Genomic DNA, 25,957 nt, shown 5'->3' with positions numbered 1-25,957 from the left:
ATTTTCTCTTACAAAAAATAAATGGCTTGAAAATCAAATAGAGAGCAGATTGGATTTTTATTTGTAAGTTGAATAATTGTACTCGACGTAGCTAAAAATGATGACAGTCCTCTATTTTCCGGTGTGATTGTCGAGATGGTATGCTATAACTGACGCCATTTTGGTTTGTAATGACGAGCGCAAGGTACAAAACTGACATAGGAGGGACTAAACGACATCTCAGCGATAAATTTGGTGAACGCAGAAGCGCAATCGATCAATCTACAGCCCCATTCACACCAACAAAACATGTTTAATTAAACCAGGTTTAACGAAATGAAAATTGGTAACAGAAAGCTGAACCATTGGCTTTGACATAGGATTCAAGTAAAATTTAACTTAATGCTTTAATTTGTGCTAAATCTGTCGTCGACAAAAATCCGAAAACAGCTTTTATGATGGAAACAGTTTTAAACTGTGTTTAACTAAACAGCTTTTAAACGTGTTTAAGCCTTGGTGTGAATGGGGTATACGTCACATCGACCGATCTACGGCCGTTTCAGATCCTTTTACTCTTCCTGGCCATTCAATCAACAACAAAGAACTCATTCCCCCAAAACTCATCAATTCTGACTGAGACGGCATTTGCGAAGCTAGAGAAGAATTTCTAATCTTAATTTCAAGGGCAAGATTCTTGAACCCTATGGGATGAACAGACGCGATGAAACTTAATCTATTCATATTTCTATTTTTATAGTGGCCTTTGTACACGTTTCTGCTGTTTCTGTTTGTCAACCAATCATATCTTATCTTTTCATTGGCAGCATTGTAAGAATTGAAGCTGTTTTAGATTTCCATTTTTACTTAGCTTTTCGCAGCCCCTGAAGGAGGTTACTTTCGTCTAACCGAAATATTGGGCAATAAAATGGCCCTTTTTAGCTGTCCGATCAACCTTGCATTTGGTTTTACCTTTTATTAAATATTGGTAATCCTGATCTACACAAAGATCCGGCGTCACTTTGCTGCTGTTTGTGCAAGTGGTCCTTGTATTATTCAAGAGTAACCTGTCTTTCAATTCCCCCAACTCCCGCCTTCTTCGGTAGTTTTGGCGCTCTCCTCAATCAATCGTCATTGCAAACCAATTTGAAAGCATTTCGAGCTTACGATCTCAACAATCACATGGGAAAATAGGGTGTACTAATGATTTAGGTCACACCTATTCAGCCTGGGCTTTCTTGAGTCTCTGAGTCCCCCCGCCCCTCACCTTTCCTTTCCCCCTTTGTTACTTCAAGAGCATTAGGGCTATAAGAATAAAACCTGGAGGGTATATAGTAAGTCCAAAACTATTTCCTTCGGTGTACGCAAAATGGAACGATTACGTCATATGTCGTAGGGTGTATGCCATTGGTTCTTCACAGCCGCCGTTTTGAACTTCTTCATTTCTCCAAAACCTCAGAATACCGTTTAAATTAAGCCAAAAGTAGACAAGTCCAAAAAAAAAAAAAGAAATGGGAAGATGATATAACAGGGAAAAGTAACGACGAAGCAACATTCACAAAAGGTGAATAAGAGACAAATTTCGAAAAACACGGTTCTTAAAATTTGTTGCCATGGAAACATCAAGTTATGAGAACAAATAGATGTCATACCAAATTATTATTGTCAAATACAGTTTAGAAAAAAAAAAACTCATCAAGACTGCTTTAAAAGTGAAAAGGTTATGACTGTGCGTTGTTGAAGTAGGATTAGGATGATTGGTGTAGTAGCCTATCAGTATGTGTTAGTTTTCTTTAAATCGTAGTACTTAGTTTGTTGTCGTTGTCGTCACGGGTAACAAAGCAGTCTAGAAAATGTATTTTTCTATTTTTTCTCAGGACCACACTCACCCGGATGATCATAATTTACGTACTTGTGAAAAAGTTATGAATGCTCAAAATCAGCTCGGGCACTTTGTGCCCACCCCACCCCCGCCAGGCTGAATAGGGTTCATACTACAAGCACGGAAACTGACCATCTAAAGTCAAATTGAAATTATGTCTCAAGTTTTAACAGGCGTCTAATAACATTGATCAAAAGATGAAATTTTATTGCAAAGGGATACCTGTATGGTCTTTGAAATAGCTAGTCTTCCTCAGAGATTTCGAACGTCAGTTTTGAGCATCACAATAATAGCTTTCTTATCCGGCGTGGAAAAACCACTTTGACAAAAAAAATTTACAAACAATAAACAGACAAATGAGACCCAACTCATCATTAAAATCTAGCGAAACAAGAACGACATATCAAGTGAAAACTGCCAAACAGCCCTCAATTTATCGTTGAAATATCAGTTAGTGGCGTTTCTCGAAGGAATTTCTTTGCGAAGACTGCGAAAAAATATTGAATTTGAGCGACCGATAATTTTGATGGTCGCTCAAATTCAATTAATAGGCAGCCAGCAATAAATTTACTGAGAAATCATAGTTTTTTAACTTTACTCTCTATAGCCAACTTAGTAGGAAAAAAAATTTCTCTAAAAATTCAATTTTAAACTCGGTAAACGTGTAAAATCTAACAGACAAATAATAACGGGCAAAGCCAAAATGGAAGAGAGTTGATCCATAGATTGCTGACACTGGGTTTCATGCGAGATAATTTGATCGAGCCTCCAATTCACACTGAAGATGACATTTGGCCGAAAGCTTTAAGAACATAAATACAAAATTCCAATTTTAACCAAAAAGTGTCAAAAATTGCTTATAATTAACCGAAAAAATTGTCTCGAATCCTTTAGCAAAAACTGAAATTTTAGTAGAAACAGCAAATTGAGAATGACTTAGAATCGATTGTAAATGCCAAAATTTCATTAAAAGCTAACCGAATTTAAATGGAAACAAAATCACGAATGGCGGCCTGGAAATAGTTTTAATCGTGAGTCATATTCAACCCACATTCTATTAAACTACATGAAAACGGACTAAGGACAATAATTTTTCAAAGAAATCACTTCAAACGCCTGAACTTGTTATCAAACCAGAAACAACTTTTCAATGAAAAAAAATTGTTCGCCTTAAAATCCTTATTGAAAATGACAAAGGACAAGATTTTAACTTTAAGCAGGACCGAGAATGGACCGATAGATCAAAGTAATTTTTGAACTTCGTTTTCCGCACAAAGTCTTGAAATTTAACAGAATTCATTACTAAACTGAACAACAACAAAAATGTCTTGGAAATGGAAAAATTGCCATTTGATTTTTAATTAGAAAACACTTGCTCCCTTAGAATCCTTACTGAAAACTATGAAATTGTGAGACCTAATGAAACTTTAAATGGGCTGTACGTAAGACATAAAATCTAAACTCCTCGAGTCAAGCTCCGTGAATATACGTACTCCACATGAACAAGCCACTCAAAAAATATACAGTTAATCCAGCCTTACTGAAAACATAGAAACGTCCTGTGCACCATATATGTCTTTTTTTTTTACTGAAAAATTGTTTCGCATCATTACTTAAAAATCTGAGAAATTGATTGAAACGGTACAAGCAGTTTACAAATTGTGAATACCATTTTCATATAGAATGCACTTCTTAACACCAATTGGATACTAATAATAATAAAATATATAGCCTTAAATTGTGGAAACAAAGGGAGCATTTCTCCATCTCAGAACATTTATACTCAAAAACGGGCTAAATTCAAAAATTGATCAAAAAATGAGCACAGAGAAATCGTTTTTAACTTTATGGTTGCGCTGTGTTGACCTTACAATATCGTGGAGATAAAGGGAACAGCCTCCAGATTTCTCGTTTGGGGTAAATTTGGGAATTTCTCAACATCAATATATCCGCTTGAAAATGACAAGCAGACATCTTTAAGCCGAATTCGAAGACAATCATAATGGTCCATGATTCTTACTTTGAAACATTTTAGAGCCACTTTGAAGCTATGTTGATAATTCTTATTGAAAAATACGCTTTTAGAAAGATGATAGCATCATGATTAAGTACTTACTTAACACTGAGATATAGTGCACCTTCTTCAAAACTTAATGAAAATGTACTCCGCTCTTGTTACTAAATCTTGCAAGTAAATCACTTTCATCGTCAAAAGTTATCATTATAAATGGTAAGTCATATTTTAGACAAAAACAAACGAAACGGCTGATAGTTTTACCGTGAAATGCTAAAGTGTGGCCGTTCAAATGAAAGCTATTGCGCGGTGCTTTCCTGTGGTGCTATACCATTTCAGTTCTAACTTTTTGGATTCGTTGTCTCTCCCCAAAAATTATTGTCCTATTCGATGTTCCTCAGCTTATATCTGTGTTTTCACTGTATCTTGAAGTTGAAATATTTGTCTTAATTTTTCGGCTCCTTAAAAAAGACTGAATCAAAACAAAACTAACGTATTTACCCGACAAGTATAGGCCGCACCCGCGTAAAAACCGCACCCTAAACTGCACGCCCACCCCAACCCTAACACCGTGACTCGTTCTGCCCGCGTTTTAACCGCAGCCGAAAATATCTGCAAAACGAATTATAGTTCATTCTTTGGAGCATTTTTTGTGATTGCTTATTGTATTCGTTCATAAGCTGAATGTTAACCTTGAACATTGTCCCACATTTTTGTTTCAGAATCGTGCGGCCTGGTCGTGTGTAAATACGATAAGCTTTTTGCGCGTGAAGTAAAATTAGTAAAATAAATTTCTCTACCTCTACTTCCTTGTTCACTTAAGATGATCTTCTTTGTTGCTTGCCTGATTCTGACATCTGAAGGTCTCCTTAGATGCTAAATTTAAAGATAACAAAAATACACCAATCCCTAAATGGAAGAATACAAAGGCAGCGTCGTAATAAAAGAAACTTATATGGTTTTTAGAGGCGTTCCCAGTCTTATGCGCCCTGCCTACGATGTATGTAAGAGCTATCATGTTGCAAGTTTTAAAAAGAACTGGCCTGGTTGTTTTAAAATGAATAAGACAATTGCAAAGCCTTTCTGCTCCTTCTTTCCACTTTGTCTAAGGATTAAACGCCTCCATGTATCTCTCATTGGCTAAATTTTGGGAGACGAATTACTTATTTTGAAAAAACAAAAAACAAAAACAAAACAGCAAGAGTGTACCGAGCACATGAATTCGATAATACATCTCTAAGAGCTTTTTGAAGCCTCACCTCTTTAACTTTAATGGTCAGATCCACTGAAACGCTGGCTCATTCCGTGTCGACACTTGCTTTAAAGACTGGAGATAAATAACAGTTATGTTAGGAAATGCTGGGTCACGTGCCTTTTAAATATAAATGTTGTTGTTCCAGGAAATATCAATACCACCCCCTCCCTTTCCCCATTAAGGATGGTGCCTTCTAGTACATACGTATTTTTGCACAGTTTATGACTACATGGGAAAAGTATATGTTAGCAAGGGCTATTGCTATCCTAAAAGAAAATTGAGGGCAACCATGCATTTTACAGAGACAAATTATGCCAAAAAATGGTATGGATTTTTTCGCCAAATTTAAGCTTAATTGTCTCTGAAAAATGCATGGCTACCCCTACTTTTCTTCTCGGATGCCAATACCTCTTGCCAAGACCAGCTTTTTCCGCGTAGTTATAAACTGCGCAAAAACTGTTTATTTTACCAGGCAACGTCATTTGGAAACCGAAGTTTCTCGGACTATCCCGAGGTGCGCAGAACATATGCGCAGTAGCAAAAGGAGACACCGTCCGAAAGGTTTCTTTGGTCGGACCCTCCCCCTCCCCCACCCCATCTGGAAATTCTAATTTAGCTTTTAAAAGTTTAGCTTTAGAGAGCCCCAACCCCTTCAGAATTTCCAATAATCTTCCATGGTGGGAGTATGGTTAATTTCTGGAACCACACAATACAGATTGGAGTGAAATATCAGGGGGGGATAGGAAAGGTCAAATCTGATCAGTAAATCCCCCTCCACCCCCCACACAAACAACAACAGATCTGTAGACAACTAATAACATATACCAACATATATCAGTAAGGATTTGCTGTTACTATGCACACACTAACAAAAGCTTACCTTCGGCAATTAATAAAGTTCGTTGCGTTGAAGTTTTGTTAAGTATTCAATCCATTGCACTCACTGTTTCCGTCCTTAAAATCGAAAGAACGTTTTATTAGTTTAATAATTCAATGTACTAAAGTAGATTTTGTTGTCAAGATACGCGGTACTCAATGCTGCATTAAATCTAGTTCGCCACAAACGTCTTCTTTGGCAAAGACCTGAACAGCACTAACTGCAGCAGGAACAAACTTTAACAGTGTAAGTTGCGCGGTGAATGTGATTCTAGCTGTTGGTATTTGTGGATCCTTTAAACTCTTAAATATCACCATCCAAATCAAATCAAATGAGCTTGCAGTATAGTACTTTCTTGTGGTATTATTTAACATGCTACAAATGCGGTTTCCTTGCAGTTTTTACTGACACTTTCATTCGCTTTGCTGATGAACAAATAAACAAACGTTCACTAGTTGCGAACTCGGATGCAACCTAAGGCACTTACTTATCGGAGCGACATCTAATAGAACATGGACTTGCACTAAGAATTTTTAGAATTTTGCAAAATGCTAAGTAAAATAGAATAACGAAAATTACCTTGAGCACTGACGAAGTTGCTTTCGAACTTCAATTTCAAAATTCACGACTATTCTGCAGCGGCCAAGACACGACATCCACGTGCTCACATTTCTTGAGTTTCCTCGACGTACGACGAAGATTTTGTCCTTGTGAGCTGTTCTCAATGTTTTCTGCCACCATATGGAACATCGATACGGATTTAACGTGGTAAAAACACTGAAGAAAAGGAAGAAAAACTTGCCCTTTACGGAACAACAGTTTGTTCTTCGCAATAACGGTCACCGGGCAAGGTCGATGGTGTGAGAAAAATTTAGCATACAATTTGCAATTCAAATCCGGGTCCTGAAAGTGTCGCCTTGGCTTTCTAAAAATATGAACCCCACGATGAATATGTATTTAAAACTGTCTCTACCACCCTGCTCTGGGCTAAAAACAGTTCAACGTTTAGAATGCCAAACAAATTGGCTCTCTCATTGAGACAAGAAAGTCATGTTCATAACATTATTCCTTTCTTTGGCTTCTTTAAAGGTCTTGGAACACATTTCGCTTCCGCAAAGTGATCATGAACTATCAAAGTTCTTTGCGTAAAAACGAGAAAACATTTTCGGAAACATTGAAGTTCATGTGGACTTTTCTTTCAAAGCAATAACGGTTAGAAAGTCTCAGCCAATGATATTACAGAATATAAAAGTACACTTTAATCAGTACCTCGAGTAATGCGCCGATAATTCAAACCTTCATCCCCCACCCCCTCCACTCCCCGGGCATACTCCGGGCATTTAACCGTGTACCTATCCCAAGGAGTGGGGAACTTCATCGGGATGGGAAATTTGAACCAGATTTTTCTCTTGTGGAATTGATGCGTGGATTTTTCCCTGGTTTTCGGAGGTAAGGAGTTTTTCAAGGCCAGAATCTCGCCTTAATTTGTGAGGAAAATGGTTCACTGACTGAACGCGCCTTCAAAATAGTTTTTGGAAGTAATAGAGATTGATTGAAGTTGAAAATTTTTCCTCGAGAAGAGGTCTTGTAGCACTTACTGATAGGCCATTGAAACGACTCTTTGGCGCCGCAGGGCGGCAATTTGAATAATGAAATTTTGTAAAGTTCAAATGCCCGTTAGTTCAAATGTCGCTGCCTTATGTCTCTGCGGCCAAACGAAAAGGACTAAGCTACATTTCGCAGTTTAAAAATTGGATGCCCAGAGTTACAGTGCAAGGATGCGAGCGATGGAGTTGCAGCCTGTGTCAATTTTTGATTTGTAAATATTTTACTAATATTGGCCCCAATTTAGCTAGCAAAATTCCTGTATCAGAAAAGTCGCACAATTCTTTTTTACCTCCAAAACTAGTTAATTCAATATTTCTAGATGCTGTAAATGAGCAAGAAATTATTGAAATATGTAGCACTTGTCGTTCAGGTACTGCTGTAGGTTATGACAACATTTCTATGAACCTAATTAAAGAATCTATCGATTTAATTATTTCACCTCTTACATGCATAATTAACTTATCCATCACTTCTGGAATTGTACCAAAACAATTAAAAATTGCTCGAGTTATTCCTTTATTTAAATCTGGTGAGCAGGATATATTTACGAACTACCGACCGGTGTCTGTTTTACCAGCATTCTCTAAAATCCTAGAGAGAGTAATGTACAATCGTCTTTTAATGTTTCTTAATAATCATAACATTCTCTCTGACAATCAGTATGGTTTTCGCAAGCATCACTCCACCGCTTATGCTCTTGCTTGTTTATATGACAAAATCTCTTCCGCCATTGACAATAAGGAATGCGCAGTTGGTATTTTTATAGACTTGTCCAAGGCCTTTGACACCGTTGATCATAACATTTTGATTTCGAAATTAGAGCATTATGGTGTTCGTGGCACTCCACTTAGATGGTTCGAAAGCTATCTAAGCAATAGACAACAATATGTGGAATTTAATGGCGTTAGGTCGGAGTCTTGCGAAATTAAGTGCGGGGTGCCTCAGGGTTCTATACTAGGTCCCCTACTTTTCCTACTCTATATAAATGATCTGTGTAACGTGTCGAAGGTCGTGGACTTTATTCTTTTTGCAGATGATACAAACATATTTTTCTCCCACAAAGATTTTAACTTGCTTCCTGGAATCTTGAATTCTGAAATGCTTAAATTAACTCATTGGTGTCGAGCAAACAAACTGTCCATTAACTTTAAAAAATCAAATTTTATGGTTTTTAGACCACCCCAAAGGAGGCAAACACTTGATATATCTATTCAAATTGACAACAATGCAATTAAACGTGTGAAAGAAACAGTATTTTTAGGTGTTATCCTCGATGAGCATTTGTCATGGAAGCCTCACATTCTTAGTGTTTCTAGAAAAATATCAAAATCAATAGGTATTATTTATAAGTCTAGTTTTTGCCTCCCCAAAACCTCCTTACGTTCCTTGTACTATAGTCTAGTTTACCCTTACTTAATTTATTGTGTTTCTGTGTGGGGATCGACGTATCAGTCTAATTTAAATCGGATTATTGTTCTGCAAAAGAAGATAATTAGAATAATATCAAAAGTTTCTTTTGATGCTCATACCGGTGTTCTTTTTAAAGAACAGGAGATTTTAAAATTCTCTGACATTTATCTATACCAAATAGGTAAATTTATGTATCTTTTTAAAAGAAGCTTACTTCCAAATTATTTTCGTGATATGTTTACTCTTGCAAGTCAAATACATTCTTATAAAACAAGAAATTCCAACCTTTTCTATATACCTTATTGTCGAACTAATCTTCGAAAATTCTCAATTCGGTTTCAAGGTCCTTCGTTTTTCAACTCGCTAAGTCGTGAAATTCAAAACAGTGAAACTATCAGTTTGTTTGGCAAAAGACTTAAAAAATTCCTTCTAAGTTAAATTGACTCTTTGTTGAGCTACACACCTTTTCTTTACCTTTTCTTTTTTTTCTTCCTTTCCTTTTTTTTTTTTCTTCTTTTAAAAAAAAAAATTTAATTGGAAATTTCAATCAGTACCCTTAACTTCTATGGTTTATCCAATAGTTCTAGGAAGCCTATAGTTAATAAGCCCCCGGCTTCTATATAGGCTTCCTAGCCTTTAACACATTTAATATTGTAAATAGTCACGTATGAATATTGTAATAGTAAGAATATTGCGTGTCGTCTATAATGTATTTATGTTGTATTTTTTTGTTAATGGCAAATAAATTGAATTGAATACTGCTCCATAGTCCTATTTCAGAATCGCTGTGCTCCAATTTTAGCGTTTACACAAGATGAATTTAGGAAGTGCATTCACAACATGATGCCTGCGTTGTCGCAACCTCAATATTCAGTCTCTATGTGTTTTAGTATTGTCAGAGAGGTTTCGTCCAGTTAAATGAAATTATCAATCTCTGCTTCTCTGACCGTTTGGAATTCACTTGTTTTTACTTAATATACGATCTTTGCAGACCGCCTGAAACTGCGCCAGATCTCTTGCATTTCTCTTGCTTAAATTGCGCCCACTTGAAAATCTCTGTTCGGCCCTTGCGAGCAAAATAATAGAGCGAGTGTAACCCGACTGGGGAGAAGTATGACGTGTGCAGTCACGTGATCAGCTGCAACCAAAGTCCATTCATTAGGGAGGAAGAGAGTGGACCCTAGGAACGAGTTTGTTTGTAAGTAATAGACCTGGCTTGACTGAAGGAATGGATACATATGCGTGCCTACGATATCTATTAATTCGTCACGTTTTGTACCTTGGCGGTCTTTAACTATCGATATCGGCACTGTTTTCAATTTTCAGACATGTACTCCTTGACCGTTTGAGATTTAGGCCTTTTTTCTTCTTTCTGGTCACATGACTTACCAAATATGGCTGACACGAAAATCTTGAAAATCTTAGTTTCAAATAGAAACGTATTGTCCAAACAACTTCTATATGACAAGTAGGAACTTCCATAGCAACAACAACATGGTACTTAAGTTAGTCCCCTTTTAATTAAGTATAATGTACTACAAGATTTTACCTTGTTTGAATAGCCATTAATATAATTCTAATATTTAGACATAATTTTTAGTATCACACGACCTCAGCAGCTATGCTGCTTTTACCTATCGCGTATGTTTTCGTTGCTGTGAAGTACTATTGATTTATTTACTAACTATATATATTTTTTTATTTGCTTGGTAAAACCATACGGATAAGGGCTAATCTTAACAATAGGAACCTAATAAGAATCGTTTAGAGCCTTTAGGGACTAACACAGAGATTTACTTGATCCTCTATTTTGAGCCATCGAGGGCTCTAAACACGCTATCGTCACATATGTGTGATAGTTGGAGGAGGAAAGTAAAAAAAAAAGGATCTACCGAGAAGGAAAAAACTACGGAACTATTTTATATTTGTGGGAAAACGATGTTCAGACACAATGTTTTTGTTGTTGTGAAGTACTATTTATTTATTTACTAAATATATATATTTTTTTATTTGCTTGGTAAAACCATACGGATAAGAGCTAATCTTAACAATAGGAACCTAATAAGAATCGTTTAGAGCCTTTAGGGACTAACACAGAGATTTACTTGATCCTCTATTTTGAGCCATCGAGGGCTCTAAACACGCTATCGTCACATATGTGTGATAGTTGGAGGAGGAAAGTAAAAAAAAAAGGATCTACCGAGAAGGAAAAAACTACGGAACTATTTTATATTTGTGGGAAAACGATGTTCAGACACAATGTTTTTGTTGTTGTGAAGTACTATTTATTTATTTACTAAATATATATATTTTTTTATTTGCTTGGTAAAACCATACGGATAAGAGCTAATCTTAACAATAGGAACCTAATAAGAATCGTTTAGAGCCTTTAGGGACTAACACAGAGATTTACTTGATCCTCTATTTTGAGCCATCGAGGGCTCTAAACACGCTATCGTCACATATGTGTGATAGTTGGAGGAGGAAAGTAAAAAAAAAAAAGAATCTACCGAGAAGGAAAAAACTACGGAACTATTTTATATTTGTGGGAAAACGATGTTCAGACACAAAAACGAGATGGAAAAACGACAGCTAAGAAGAACTAATGTAACAATGGTAGAATTATGTGAATAAAACATTCATTAAAAAAGCTCTGTTAAATGATTTGAACTCATAGTCTTGTTATTGTATGTCTCTCATGGTCGACCGGGTGAAAACCATGAGTGAGCGTCAATGAAATAGTCCTTTGTTTATGTCTTTGGATATGATATGGAACTGAGAGAGGTTTTTTCACAGTCAGTGACACAGGAACACTCGGAAAAAGATTATGGAACTGATAGATCAGTAAAGCTGTGATGTTATTGGCCACGAAGACGTGATTACGTGTCCTCGACAGTTTAATGTGTTTAATGTCTCTGTTTATTGCCCTGTTAAGCCGTTACTTTTGGCTGTAAAACTCGATCGTTCTTGACAGCCTTCTAAGCTTAATACCTCTGGTTAGTGGCTTGTTCACCGGTTATGTTATTGGCTGTGAAAACTCGACTTTACGTGAAAGCTTTCTAAGCTTAACGTCATTAAATGTTAAACCATTAAGCCGGGATGTTATTCCCGAGAGGACTTAATCGTAGTTTACAGCCTTCTTACTTGATGGCTTGATGGCTTGATGTCTCTCGTTATTGACCAGTCAAGCCATGACGTCATTGTCTAATTGTCAAGACTCAATTTTACTTCACTGCTAACCACCTCAGTTTCAGCTTTCAGTTTTCGCTGTCAAAATTATCAGCGAAGAAATAATAATGGTAATAATGAACAGTACGAAAAAGAAATTGTCAATAACGTTGACAGCCACATGCCACTCCATTTTTCTCCTGTCCTCTGAAAAAGCTTTATCAATAAACATGGTCACTTTATCCATGCCCTTGATTTTTACTTCTTTCTCGGCAACGTTCACGTTTTTCAGTTCGTCCTGGGTCATGTCGTTGACAGAAATTTTATCGTCCTCTGGTGCGACTTGGTTTTCTTTCACGTAACCATCGCACGCTTCTATTTCCTTGTTTTTGAGTTGTTTCTGTTTCATCCTCTTCACAGAGCTTCTGCTGAGTATGGGCCCTAACACGTCAAACAGGAAATACCGGAACCAACCGGTTAGCTGCATTTTAGGATGATGGTGCTCGATGTTTAGACTGATGCACGTGCACAGGAGAGCCAGGGAAATCTCAATCATGACCACAGAGAAGTAAGTGCTTATCAAGGGAGTGACCTCCGATGTAGATGGGACGGCGTCCACCACCACTATCATAAACACAGTCATTCCTAAGAGAATTGTGATTGTCAGCGAGATCCTCTCTCCCGTTTCTGGCGGAAATAGGAAAGCTGTTGCCGTCAGAAGCGCTAAGACAATGCAAGGGACAACCAAATTGTTTATGTAGAACAGACTCCGCCGTTCTATCTTGATGTAGAAAGTGATATCTGGGTAAGGCTCTTTGCAGCACCCATAGATCACGACATTTTTCTTCGCGTCGGCCGACAACAAAATCCATTCCCCATTCAGCGTAAAGGAGGCCAAGTCGGCTCCTGGAGTGCCCCCGTAAAAATCCAGATCGAGTTTGAGCCCGTCAAAAGTCCACGAGCCAAACTTGAGCTTACAGGTCTGCGTGTCCCAGGGGAAGTATCTGACATTGATTTTGCACGAGCTCTTGATGAGATTAGGAGAGAGCCACGTGACTGTGCCATCACTGCTGATGATGACCTTAGTGTCAAACAGGTACTGTTCCCCATGGTCACCTTCTTCGTTCACGCTGTGGACATGAATACAAATGTGAACCACGATAAATCGACTTTATTTTCATAAGAATAATAGTTTACGTGTCTTGCGATTGTCAAACCAGTAAAACTGAAGAGCAAGAAACGGTAGAGCCCTGAGAAAGACCTTCGCAACAAGGACGAGGAGGGAAAACAAACTCAAGCTACAAACTGTTTATTTTTGGGTACAATCTGCATAGCTTGAAGCCAAGTGCAACGTCTCCCAACATACAAGCGGTCTGACGGAGCTCATTAATATTTAGTAAACAATTGGGTTTTTTCGATGGTCATGTTATGACTTTTAAAACTACTGTACACCCGCCCGTGTTGAAGCGAAAGGTAGTGTGCATGGTAGGTCGAGTCGAAAAAGAAGAAAGTGGCCGGGCAACTAGAGGAAACTCCACTAGATCAAAAAATGAAAGACTGTTCACGTCTTGAACAATACACAGTAAAAAAATGGTCTTACTTGAATTACCTCACATATGAACAAGCATTTTGTCGAACACAGCGAGGAATATACATGCAGCTTCTTCTGCAAGCGGTCAAGTAAGGAGTATCGAACGGTATCGAAACAACTCCTTGCAGGTATCGGTATTTTTTCAGGAAAATTCAAGTTTCAGTGATATCGAAAATATATGGTATCGATATCTAAACTTACATAAGAAGTAGGAAAATTGTGGGAACTTGGGTAATATTATGTAAAGAGGCCATGAATGGCGGAGGTCGGGAAACAAAGAGATGCGAGTAGCCAGAATATTATTTAATGCTGGGTAAGACAAACCTTGTTGGATATCTGCTCGACTTTTTATGATCTGTAGTTCTTAGAGTTGTATCAAACCACAACCAAACCTGTTATTGTTTTGCAGCCGAGTGAACATAATAAGGCCCAACGAGAAAATTTTCAGTCGCAGATACTTTTGGGAAAAAGAATCCCTTGGCCTTACTTAGCGCTCTAACCGAAATTTTTTGTCCTTTCGAAAACAACAGAAATCGATTAATTTTTCCATGATACGGAAGTCTGGGAAGGGGGGGGGTGGGGGGACATTTCATCAAAGGAAACGTTAGCTTCTCATCACAATTCACTCTGAAGACTATCACTGCCTTCCAAACAGATAATCTGATGGAGAGTACCTTTGGGTACCCCTGCATGATCCAAGCTGTTACTGTTTTGCACATAACATGATTCGGAGTTTAAACTCGGCCTAGCATTACACTGGATCGCAAATAAAATCGAACTTACTTGTTGTGCAGAACAATGTCGGGTTTCCATACCAAGTTAGGACTGATATTGATGGAGCTCAAATTTTGGTACTTTGAAGGATCCCAAGTCAACCACGGATCGTGCCATTGCTGTCGTAAATATAACAATATTTGGAAACAAGTTCTCAATATTGTCACAGGCAGGCCAAAAGGAGGGTAGTTGTGCAAATATTGCAACAAAAATTTTCGAAGGTAATTAATCTGAAGACACCTTTCTCTCCCGGCTACCCTTGGAACAAAAGCAGTGGAAAATATGGAATTCGAGTAGTGTTGACTAGGGCAAAAAGCTGACTGTTATCGACACTTGAATAAAATTATCTCTAATCGTCTGATCTGTTGTCCTGTGTATTTGATTTTACTTCTCCTTCCGCACATAATCCCTGTTTCCTTCCAATTTAATCTCTCCGATGGCCCTCCAATTCAACAGCTATCATTGGCTTTTTAGTGCCGCTATTTTGAAAATTCGACTCAAGAAGACCCCCAGAAACGTTGGGTAAAAAAAATGTTTCCAGCTCGTAAGATGAGAGTGCAGGGATGACTTCCAACGGATTGTTAAGTTGGTCCTTTTCGTCCTACCAACCAACCTTCTACCAGTCGGAGCGTAGAGAGTGGTTTTGACCGTACGACGTCATAATTAAATTTGAACACAATTTCGATTGTCTTTAAAGCGTTGTGATTGGATGAAATAATGGTATCTTAGCAACACTCGAAACAATGTACTTCCCATCGTTTCTTGGTCCTCTTACTATAGTCCTTAGGGTATTTCAGAGGGCAGCGTAGAACTGGAAACAGGAATTATATGAGGAAGGAGAAGTGAAATCAAAGGCACCCGGACAACTGATCACACGGTTAGGTGATAATGTTATTCAAAGGTTGATAATCATCGAGTTTTTTGCCTGAGACATATATATCTTCATGGGCACCTTCTGCGGGTTACAGATGTCTCACGAATAATACCAAACAGTTACTCAAAAGACTTTCTAAAATTACCGAAGAGACCCACAAGCTACCGAACTCATGACGTCATCGATTGTCATCAGCGGACGAGAAAAACGCTCCCAGTCTCCTACGCGTACTTTGCGCTCGACTAGTAAAGGACGAGAGGGTTTAAGGACTAGGATGCGAAGATTACTGAAGATTGCCCTAGACTACCAAGTTTATCAAAACCCGCAGAACAATATGGAAGAATCTAAAGATTCCTCAGGTTCAACCGAGCTATTGATCCTTCTTTAGTTAAAAATTTAAATTGAAGTCACCTGTTGAAAAAGTTAAACATGCACTAGTAAAAGTAACGTAGTTTTCTCAAAATTCGAACAAATGTAAAGAAGATCCCACAACTGTATTTATTAAAAGTATTGTGAATTTGAGTTACCTGTCTTATCCAAACGTTGCTTGTTAAAACTTGATTTTTCTCATCCTGCAAAGAAGCAAATTTTAACTTAAGGGTCTCGTGAGGTGTTGGAACACTGAAATGGGGACATGGGTGGTGCCTGTTACATCTGTCACACATGACTAAAAACATATCCTGACAAAAATACTGTTCTTTTCTAAGTGAGTTATCTTTAAACAAAGAATAAAGAGGTTGTTTTGCTGGGCACTTCGAACATTAGGTAGAAAAACGACACCCATCAAGTTGTGCGCAGATACGTGTCCGCGCCTAGGAAAAGTGCATCCTTAATACTAGGATATTTTGCAGTCGAGCATAATATATAGCAGCCACAGGCATCGGAAAAGGGACCTGACCTGTGTTGGAGAGTTTGGTGCGCTTTGCGTAAAGTTCACTGAATCAATTCTCTTCAATTTACAATAAATCTATCCTCCACCTTTCCAACCTAATCCCCCTAAATAAAACACCACAACTTGATTCGGTTCTTTGGCAACTAATGTTTTCTCAAAAGCTTGTAATTTAAACAGCGCATCATCTCTCCAAGACATTAAAATCTCGACTGGGGTGGAGGCATGTTGTTTCATTAGAAAAGACCCTTTACTCCACGTTTCTCTCCATCAGGTGCATTAATGAGCAAATAAGCGATTACAGCGAACCATTTGGGAAACTCAACAAAATCATTTCTGGGGATATCCCTGCGGTGGACAAGCATCCTATCCAGGTAGAGTAAAGGAACACAACAAAAAGAACTTTTATTCAAGTAATACATCATAGGGCAGAACTGGATATAATTTGCTATTTTTCTTTAATTTTGCCTTAAAATATTGAAATGTGCTGATGTTGCACCTCAAACGCCCTAGCACAACCTCAGGTTGCTATGACAATCCCGAGGTAAGTTACCACTTTCATTTCCACGTGATATTCGTTCCTACACATATCTTATTGTCAGTTCTGATAACTTGTTACATCAACACAAATACAAAGTGGTTGAAGATGACTTGTAAAGGGATAAAATATATGTTGATAAAACCCTCTAGCTTTCTTGATAGAATATTTTGTACCAGAGCGATAATTTGCACCACGGATAGTATTTACATTTTTCGATAGACGGAGATGTAGATGTAGCGCTCATAGCAAGTGGCCCATACAACCACAGTAACGCAAAATTAAATGAATGCCTACTAATGAAAGAGGAGGGGCTCTCTTATCAGAGAGGAAGGACCTTACAAAGAATACCAAACCTTGACAATAAACAGGAAACACAGTGAGGGGTATAAATGACGAAAGAACATTGATTTTTCAAAACAAATTCTGAAAAGGCCAAATTTCCGGCCCCTCTGAGAAACACATTAATTTCTGCTATGCTCTTATCTGGTAATGTTGTTTTACCGTGTGTTAGAGGTCTACACTTCATTTCCTTCCCTTAATTACATTATTATTTATTAAAAGCTTAATCGAGGAGAATTATCTCTCTGCTTCCCGAACGTCCGCTTACCAGTTAGGGTGAAAGTGTTTACCTCTCTAATGCTTTTTTTTTTCTGACGCACAACTTTTTGAGGTGCATACAAAACGTAGCAAAACAGCTCTGAATTTGTCATTGGAATACAGGACTTCTTTGCAGTATACTGAAAAGATCACTTGGTACCAGTACACCTTTCAACTGTTAAACGCCGGAAAGCATGTATTTGGTGCAAACACAGTGGCACCAACAGCATATTCCCTCGTAATTTTACAACGACAGCTACAAACACGTTTCCCACATTTAGCTCCAAGCAGGCTTTTCACGCTTGGCATTCGGCACCGATTGCAAAATTTCTGATATTTTCTCGGTAACATATTTCCCCGCGCTTGACGTCGGGTAAATATCTCAGAGAGGGGTTGCGGAGTACTCTCCCATATAAGCTAAATAGGTATGTGCGACGCCAAAGGGTGTGGTTTTCGACCCGTTTTAGTTTGAAATAGGGTATAGATTTCAACCATTTTGGACTGAGAGACTGTAAACGGGAATGGAGTCTAGAAACTAGGGCTAAAAATGGGTATGGATTTTGGAGGCCAGGTCTGGAAAAGAGTGCCGGAGAATTATACATTTAGGTCTGAAATAGGGCCAGGGTTGGTAGAACCGAGCTGCATAGCCCCGCCAGAAATTTCGAGGAGTAACCCCCGGGGAATGTTTCCCACACTCAGCATCAGTTACAAGTTCTCACTTCCCGTTTTCAAAAGAAAGCCACTCTAAAGTAAAAAAAAAAAAAAAGGTAAAAGAAAATCAGATTCTTATAGACATAATTTTGTTGCCATAAAACAACCACAAAAACAACAAAAAGTTTGTCAATGCCTTCTGGTTGCAGTCGGTGATAGAGGCATACTCGGTAAAAGAAAATCCGAGTTCTCCCAACAGAAGTCGAACCTATGATCTTCCGATTACTAGTCCGGATGCTCTACTTCTGAGCTACAGGAGACTCGTGGGAGTAAAGACCATCAAAACACGTTATTTCCGTACGATCAATCAATCATTTATACCTCATCATAGGAAATTAACGCTCCATGAAATGAAGTTCGCGTTATTTTCTTTTGGCCTTGATTTGCACGACCTTAATAAGGTGGAGCGTTATTTTCTTAATATCTATTGTTATACTCCAAATTATCTGGGAAGGACAATTTAAAATTTAAACAGCACTTTTCTTAGTTTAGCATACTTCAGCCTCTAAATATCATTTAGGATATTTTGGATTACTCCAGCTGTCAGACCTGTTGTCATTTCTCAGCATTCGTTTTTGTGTATTTGGGACGAAATATTTCGAATCATCCCCGTTTTCTATCTTAATGGAATATCTTAATAGTACCTCCCAGCTCACCGGTGTTAATTTCCTCCATTTGAAAATGCAGCCCCTTCGTTAGCGCTCATTTCAAGTACATCAATTACTGCAAGCGTTAATTTTCTATAATAAGGAAGATAATTACGTCGAATTTGTTGGTGGTCTACGAGACGATGGACAAATTATTTGTTTTGTTTTTCCCAACAATTGCAATGTTTGTTCACAGATGAAAAAGCAAGATAACTGCCTTAAGAACATACACATCACCACCTGCATCCTGAATAACTCAACAATCTTCTTTCTCCGTAAAAATAAGAAAACAAAGATAACAAGAAACTCTTTTTTTCTGCCGAGACGACTGGAGCAATTTAAAAATATCTCTGCCTTTCAAACCACAATTGAACTCACCTCCACAAAGGGTTATTCCACTTTTTGTTTGCCCTTGCGATTATTTTTTATGAACAAGAATTATTTTCCAATAAGTAATATTTAATAACTAACACAAATAGTTAATAATTTAGGACCCTAGATTCTTTAAATCACCTTAGGGTGAACTTGGCACCCTAATTAAAGCTCATCATTTGCAAAAACGTAATTGAATTTTTCTTTATTTTCCAAGTATTCTGTAGCCTCTTAATAAGAAAGGTTTCAACTATTTGACCGTCATAATTTTTTTTGCATAGTTGTTTTGCACAGTAAATCGTTCTGATGGAAGACAAGACATTTTAAAGACTTTCTAGCAAAAGAAGTATAACAAGTTTAAACGATAGCAAAAACTCGAATAGATTCTTTGTTGATAAAGAAACAGGGTGGACTCGATTATCAGTGAAGAAAAAATAAAACAGCACAGGACGGAAATTAATCAAAGATTGATTATAAAAGCAATTATTATTCGAGAAAGCATTTGATAACAAGTGAAAATATGAAAGCATATTACAATCTTTTTCTTGCCCTGACAGCGGGCAACGCAACCACTATTAAGAGGATAGATTTTGGGAACGATCATATGTAAACAACATATATTTTTTTGAACAAGCCGTTATTTCGAACAATTTAAAAATAAAACGTTTTTTTATCAATAACGATTTACTAAAGTAAAAAAAATGAAAACTAACGACAAAAACCGACATTTCGGAGTCATCATGATGCCATTGTCAAGGAGATTACTATAAATGAAAAGTAGCTTGTAAAATGACTCAGTCAAATCGCCTCTGTTTTACACGACTTTGGAGAGAATGACAATTCAAATGCCCTTCTAAATTGTGCCGTACTTTTCTGCAATATAATCGGCTCCTGAGTAGTACGGTGTGTAATTAGGAAACGATCAAACATCGCTGAACCGAGCGCTGAATTATGTCCTAGTATCAGCAAAATTTTATTAACGTTTTAATAAAGTGTGTAGAGAAGCCCCTTGTATCTCTACCACGCATGCCCGTCGCTTCACAAGTCACAGGGAACGCGGAAGACCACGTTTGTTCAAGGCACGGAATACAGCTTGCTGGGTGTAGCCTTTGAGCATTTCATCAACCATTAAAGAAACCAATCTAAAAAAGTGTAGTGTTTCAGGCCCATTTTTTCCCTAGCCTTTCAGAACGTCGGAACCAGAAAACACAAAACTGAGCGGTAGTGGATCCCAGGAAATCGTGCATAAAATAAATGTAATCGTTCTTTCGAAGGTGTCCATATTTTTCTGATCGAATTGGAATTTGAAAACGTTGGATTTTGCGGAGGGAAGAAAACCGGAGTACCCGTAGAAAAGCCCTCTAAGTAGGGACAAGAACAAACAACAAACGCAACCCACATAATGGCGTCAACTTGGGGAATCAAACACGGGCCACATTGGTGCGAGGGAGTGCTCTCACCACTGCGCCATCCCTGTTCCCCACCAATCATGGGAACTCGGAGTAAAACATTTCGGCCAGCTTGAAATAAAATTGGCTTTCCTGGACTAGTTTTCTCTGTGAACAACAGACATCCTTGCACGAGTTTTCCCGCTCTTGGCGCCGTTTTTGGGCCGAATTCTAAGCTAATTCTCGTTGGTTCATTTCGCTGGTTGCGTCCGCTGTGATTGGTCAGAGTAATTACATTGGTTTTAGGTTTGGACACACAAGTAATACGCTTTACTTTGAGCGGTGAATGGACTAAAAGTCCAACAAAGAGCATATTTGGTTATTATCGGTAACTTGACGCGACTAGGAAATACAACGTATCACGATCAATAAGGCTCTTAACCGCGCAGAAGAAAGCTAGGGAACGTTTTTTGTTTTTTTACAAATATTTGCTACTCTCCTGTTCATGGGTACTTACCAAACTGTGTAGATTGCTATAAGCCAGTCCAAACTTGACTAAAACAGGTTGTGACAGGTTTAAAACCGGTCTGCCTTCCGAGTCGTAGTCTTTGAATAAAGCCTTTATCAGAGTTTGTTCGATTTTTGTTCGATTTAGCTGAGCTTGACAACCTGCGATAGAGAAATACGAACAACAAAGCGTTAAAATTCATGGAATAACTAAAAGTTGTTTTCTTTTTTTCAAACGAGAACGGATACGTGTGGACGGGACCTAAAGCTACTGAGAAGTACAAGGTGGTTCGAAGTTTCGAGTCTGTGGATGAAATCGTTAATGAAAGCTACTGAGCAGTACATTGCTGTGGTGCTGTTTATTTTGCTGTACAAGGTGGTTCTAACTTTCGAATTTGTGGATGAAATCGTTAAGTATGACCAGTTCAAATGAAAGCTTCTGAGCAGTACTTTGCCGTGGTGTTGTTTATAATGCTGTACAGGTGGTTGTCACTTTTGAGTCTGTAGACAAAATCGTTCAGTATGACCATTTAAATGAAAGCTTCTGAGCATTACTTTGCTGTGGTACTGTTTATTATGCTGTACAAAGGTGGCCCTAACATGTGGATGAAGTCTTAAGGTGCGACCAGTCCAAATGAAAGTGAATGAGTAGCACTTTCCTGTAGTGCTGTTTGTTTGGGCTTTTTTGTTTTAAATTTAATCGCAATTAGTAGAGAAAAAGAGTAACCAGTGAAAAACAATTGTTTCAAGTCAACTTTTTCCTGCCCTCTGGGTGCCAAATTGCGCACAATGAATATTCTTACGGAAAGTATTTCAGTTCTTAAACAATTGCCCGAGCATACTTATTTGATGGCAGGTATCTAATAAAAAGGGTGGGCGCTTAATCGAGGAATTAGCAGTCATCACAGTCTTCATAACGTCATGGGAGCACCCGTTTGAGGGAAGGTCTACAATTGAGTCAGAGACAATTACAGTAATACCACAGTTTTCATAACATCATGGGAGCCCCATTTGAGGGAAGGTCTGCAATTGAGAGACAATTACAGTAATAGCCGCCCGTGGGAATCACGTCCCAAGAACATTTCCATCCCAACCCCACTATCCTCCTTTTGACTCCGACCCTCCACCCCCACTCCCACCTCACATCATCGTACAGTAGGATAGACCTCGTTCATAAATGGTGGCTGATAAACTAATCCTCTGTTTTGATAAAAACTAGCCTTTCTAGCCCAACTCAAAAGACTTTAAAAGTTTTTTGAGTTTTGCTAACTCAATCTAAAATGAGTTAGGAGGGCCACGAGCCCATTAACGGGATCCTGGTAAGGCTAATAAACATATATCGAAAAGAGTTAATCGGCTGCCATTTATGAACAAGGCCCATTCCTGCATCAAGTCAAACTGTCAGCCTCGCACCCTAGAGGAATTTTTAAAAGACGTACTAACAACAAAGTTACACGCGCTCTAACGAATCTTGTTAATCCTGAAGCATTTGTTTTAGAATCTTCCAAAATAGATCGGTGAAAAGATGGGAAGATTTTGAAATTCAAAGAAAAATGCTACTGGAAAGATATCCATGTTGGTGTTGTTGTTAAAACGAGCCATCACGTTAACACGAACAACGTTTCGAGCGTGGTGGAACAAGGAAGTCTTATAAGCCGGAGTGAAAGCACTTCAGCTAGAATTACAAAAAAAAACTCACCCACAATTTGTTCAGTTCAAAATGACATGAACGCAATTAAGTCGTGCTTGTTTACATATACATGCAAGCGCAGGTGATAGAAAGAGGAACTGTGCAACAGTGAACGACACGGAAAATTCTCTTTATAACAATATAGTAAGAAATTGAAATCTTCAGTAGAATTAACTAGAAATTAATTTTTATCATTTTACTTGTTTCATCTATGTACATTAAAAAGATCGCTTCCGATATTTACTTCCTTCCCTCAGCCGTGGCAAATACTCGTCTTTTCGAGAGGATTAATAATTCCATTTCTAATTGTTTTTTAATCTTTTCGACGCTAAACGTTTAATAACATTGAGCAGAATAAGCTTGAGATTCCGACCGCTGTGACACGCAAATCGAAATCTACGAAGACTCTCGAACTTTTGTGACTGTCTTAAACTAATCCCCATGAAATAGCGAAAATCTGCTTTTAGGATACCAAATACTGGAAAATTCTAATGCGCCTTACACAACGATTTACATTTAGGCAGTATCTTCACTAATTTTGTCGCCGAGTTTTATCTAATTCGCCGCTGCCGACGAATAAATTTTTGGGAAGGTTTTCGTCCCCTAGCAACTCTTTCATACGTCAAAACAAATTGTCAAAATTGCGGAAAGTTTCGAGTAATTTGGGCACTTCGCTCAAACGTGAGATAAAACGCAATTAAGTTAGGGCTGTATTGACCGGCTAACTACAACGGAGAAAGGATGAAATAAAACGGGCGTTTCCGAGACTAAAGTAACTAACCCACATGTAATAAAGAAAGCTTTCTGGTTTATGGATCGTGAAATGAGGACTTTGGCCTTCCATCCATGAAACACTTACGCAACAGTTATAACTAAAACGACTTCACCGCAAACACAAAGGCATACACGAACAATTAAAATGGTTTTTGTTTATCTTAGAAAACTAGCATTTTTTAAACAGAACACTGCAAGCACTACTCGACAAGCGAAATCTTAACACGGCCAAGCGGTACATAAAAAAATTGACGTATCGGTCACAATTTGCGCTTCACCCCTGACTTGCCTGTTCATTGTAATAGCTTTGTTTCAGTTCAACGAGTGGTTCGTATTCGAATAACCGAACTCGATGTTTGTCCTAGTTGGTGAAATTTCTCATTCCGGCATCAGATCAAATTTTACTTTCGAATTGGTTTGCTTTAATAGCATTGCATCGTTATGACAGAGTAACATTAAAACTCGTATTTCCAAACTCTTATTCACATATAGTTAATATTAATTAAAGGAAGGCGAAGGATTTGAGATAGATAGGAGATGGAAGAAGATAAAGAAGTTTAATTTCTGAACCCAGGTGCATGAGAAGTGAAGTTATAACTAAAGATATTCGCTGAACATGTGAAGCCGCTCTTATGACATAACGCAAAGATTGCGGAAGACGGCAAGGAAGTTGTTCTCGACGAATAAACCGAAATATTTCTCGTACAAAAGATTTACACATTTCGTTAATAGGTAACAAGTCAACGAGAAAAACTGTAAGGCTCGCTCGGAGTTTTAATCTACTGGCGTTGTTTCAGTCTTCGGTAGATTCGTAGGGCTCCATGTGGTTAAAAACGAGCGCTAGTGGCGGAGTAAACAGTTACTAACAGTTAGTTAGTTCGCGTGCAGGCTCTGGAAACAGTACAGGTGTTATAGAGCGCATGGCAATGAACAGTCCGATTTGTTTTCCCACCTCGCCGTTAGAAATATCGTGCCGGTGATTATTTGTTCAAAGAGCACACTATATCAGTCAGCATTTGATCATAGCCGCACACACACTCACTTGTTAGTATTCCGGAAACTGCTCAGCTTTGTACAACACAAGCTTAATCATCAGAGCTATACCCAGCTAGCACACTAACAAGAACGTTCACCGTTTCTTGTGATATTTACCTTCAAACATGCACAAGTTTACCAAAGTACTTACATGAACATCTCATGGCCACTAACGTCAAAGCGAGTGAAAAAAACTTCAGGCAACTGGTTCTAACGCTGCAGGCAGCCATCTTTCCCTGTGTCCACCTCGCTGCAAACTCCAACTGCGACGACACCTGAATAAAGAAAGCGAAAGCTCGGGTTGTTATTAGTCTCTGATCTCCAGACCATAACAGTTTAATAGTTCTTTTAAAGCTTTCAGTGATATGTATAAACGATTGTCAATTCTACTTGCTTTTCGTTTTTCCTGTTCCGTTTATAAGCGCCGGGCGCCAACTATCTGCAGAAATTTCTCCTATTCGGAAGTACAAAAGATCTTAGCGTAGATACGGATCTTAGAGCACACAATTCTTAATCATACACTTAATCATTTACGTAAGTATTCCAACGCGGTATATATGCGGAGTCACCAACGTCACACAAATTTATGCACCTTTTTCGATTTGTAGAAACAAGCACTTTTTTCTGTCAAGCTCAACAGACCACAATCTGCTCTTTACGAGATGTAAATTAGTGTTAAAGCTATAAAATACTTTGCCTACTATTAGCATGTCAAAAACATCCCTTTGGAGACTGTTTAATTAAAGCTTGAATTAATCAAGTCCATTGTGTTATCCAGAACATAATTGTACATAACAAAAGATTAATACCGGGGCGATAGTGAAAACAAACTGCTGTTTTTAGAAAGCTGATGAAAACCTCCGCAAGCCATTGGAACACCTCAAAGGATGTTGTTCTACAAATATTAAATAATAAATATATTAAAGACAAGAATTTGTGTTTATACCAGACTTAAACGCGCCGACGTCATGCAACCATTTCAGAACTATCAATTGTTATTTTGGCACTATATTTACTTAAGTAATTGAAGTTTCGAGATAACAACCTGCGACTCTAGATTGATAGCAATATTATAATAATAAAGCGTTGCTTTTATTACCTGAACCTTTCCTGCACCTTCGAGTACTATCAAACTTCACCAAAAAAACAAATTGAAGTTTAATTTACTGAATTCCATTGTGAAGTAGCGAGACGACAACGAAATTTAAATTGCAAAACTTGGTTATGATGGATCACCCTGTCTTGCCAAACTGAAGGCCAATATCAGGGTTTGCAAACTCGCGTTGTTGACACTAGCTTGTGGTTCTATTGAAATATCCGCATGTTCCTATAGCCCGCAAAGGAAAACTACCTGATCATTAGGGGAGGGGAGGGATG

At 38.1% G+C, this 25,957-nt stretch overlaps 1 protein-coding gene across 3 annotated transcripts; it reads right to left on the bottom strand.

Moving 5' to 3' along the window:
* Positions 1-11,295: 11,295 nt before the first annotated feature.
* Positions 11,296-25,518, bottom strand: LOC146459800 (neuronal acetylcholine receptor subunit alpha-4-like). 3 transcript variants are annotated; one of them, XM_085088874.1, is made up of 7 exons: positions 25,173-25,518; positions 24,975-25,034; positions 24,732-24,855; positions 21,092-21,243; positions 15,957-16,001; positions 14,565-14,674; positions 11,296-13,320 (listed from the first exon to the last, which is right to left on the bottom strand). In XM_085088874.1, exons 3-7 carry the CDS (start codon positions 24,808-24,810, stop codon positions 12,273-12,275), a joined length of 1,434 nt encoding a protein of 477 aa, XP_084945000.1. In that variant the 5' UTR covers positions 24,811-24,855; positions 24,975-25,034; positions 25,173-25,518; the 3' UTR covers positions 11,296-12,272. The 3 variants fall into 3 exon arrangements, with proteins under 3 accessions (XP_084945000.1, XP_084945003.1, XP_084945001.1); XM_085088877.1 differs by having other exon boundaries at positions 25,390-25,454; XM_085088875.1 differs by lacking the exon at positions 24,975-25,034.
* Positions 25,519-25,957: the final 439 nt, after the last annotated feature.

The sequence above is a fragment of the Pavona decussata genome, unplaced genomic scaffold (assembly GCF_977016875.1).
Source record: "Pavona decussata unplaced genomic scaffold, jaPavDecu1.1 SCAFFOLD_216, whole genome shotgun sequence".
In the NCBI taxonomy this organism is placed as follows: Eukaryota; Metazoa; Cnidaria; class Anthozoa; order Scleractinia; family Agariciidae; genus Pavona; species Pavona decussata.
Note: the sequence above shows the minus strand (reverse complement) of the source record. Positions and strands in the feature narration are given on the sequence as shown.

Bases quoted from the DNA above. Each gene is read 5' to 3' on its own strand.
- LOC146459800 (XM_085088874.1), bottom strand. From the start codon at position 24,810: ATGGCTGCCTGCAGCGTTAGAACCAGTTGCCTGAAGTTTTTTTCACTC. The intron at 21,244-24,731 runs GTAAGTACTTTG...TCTCTATCGCAG, and splicing joins AGTGGCCATGAGATGTTCAT to GTTGTCAAGCTCAGCTAAAT. The intron at 14,675-15,956 runs GTAACTCAAATT...TATTTACGACAG, and splicing joins GCAACGTTTGGATAAGACAG to CAATGGCACGATCCGTGGTT.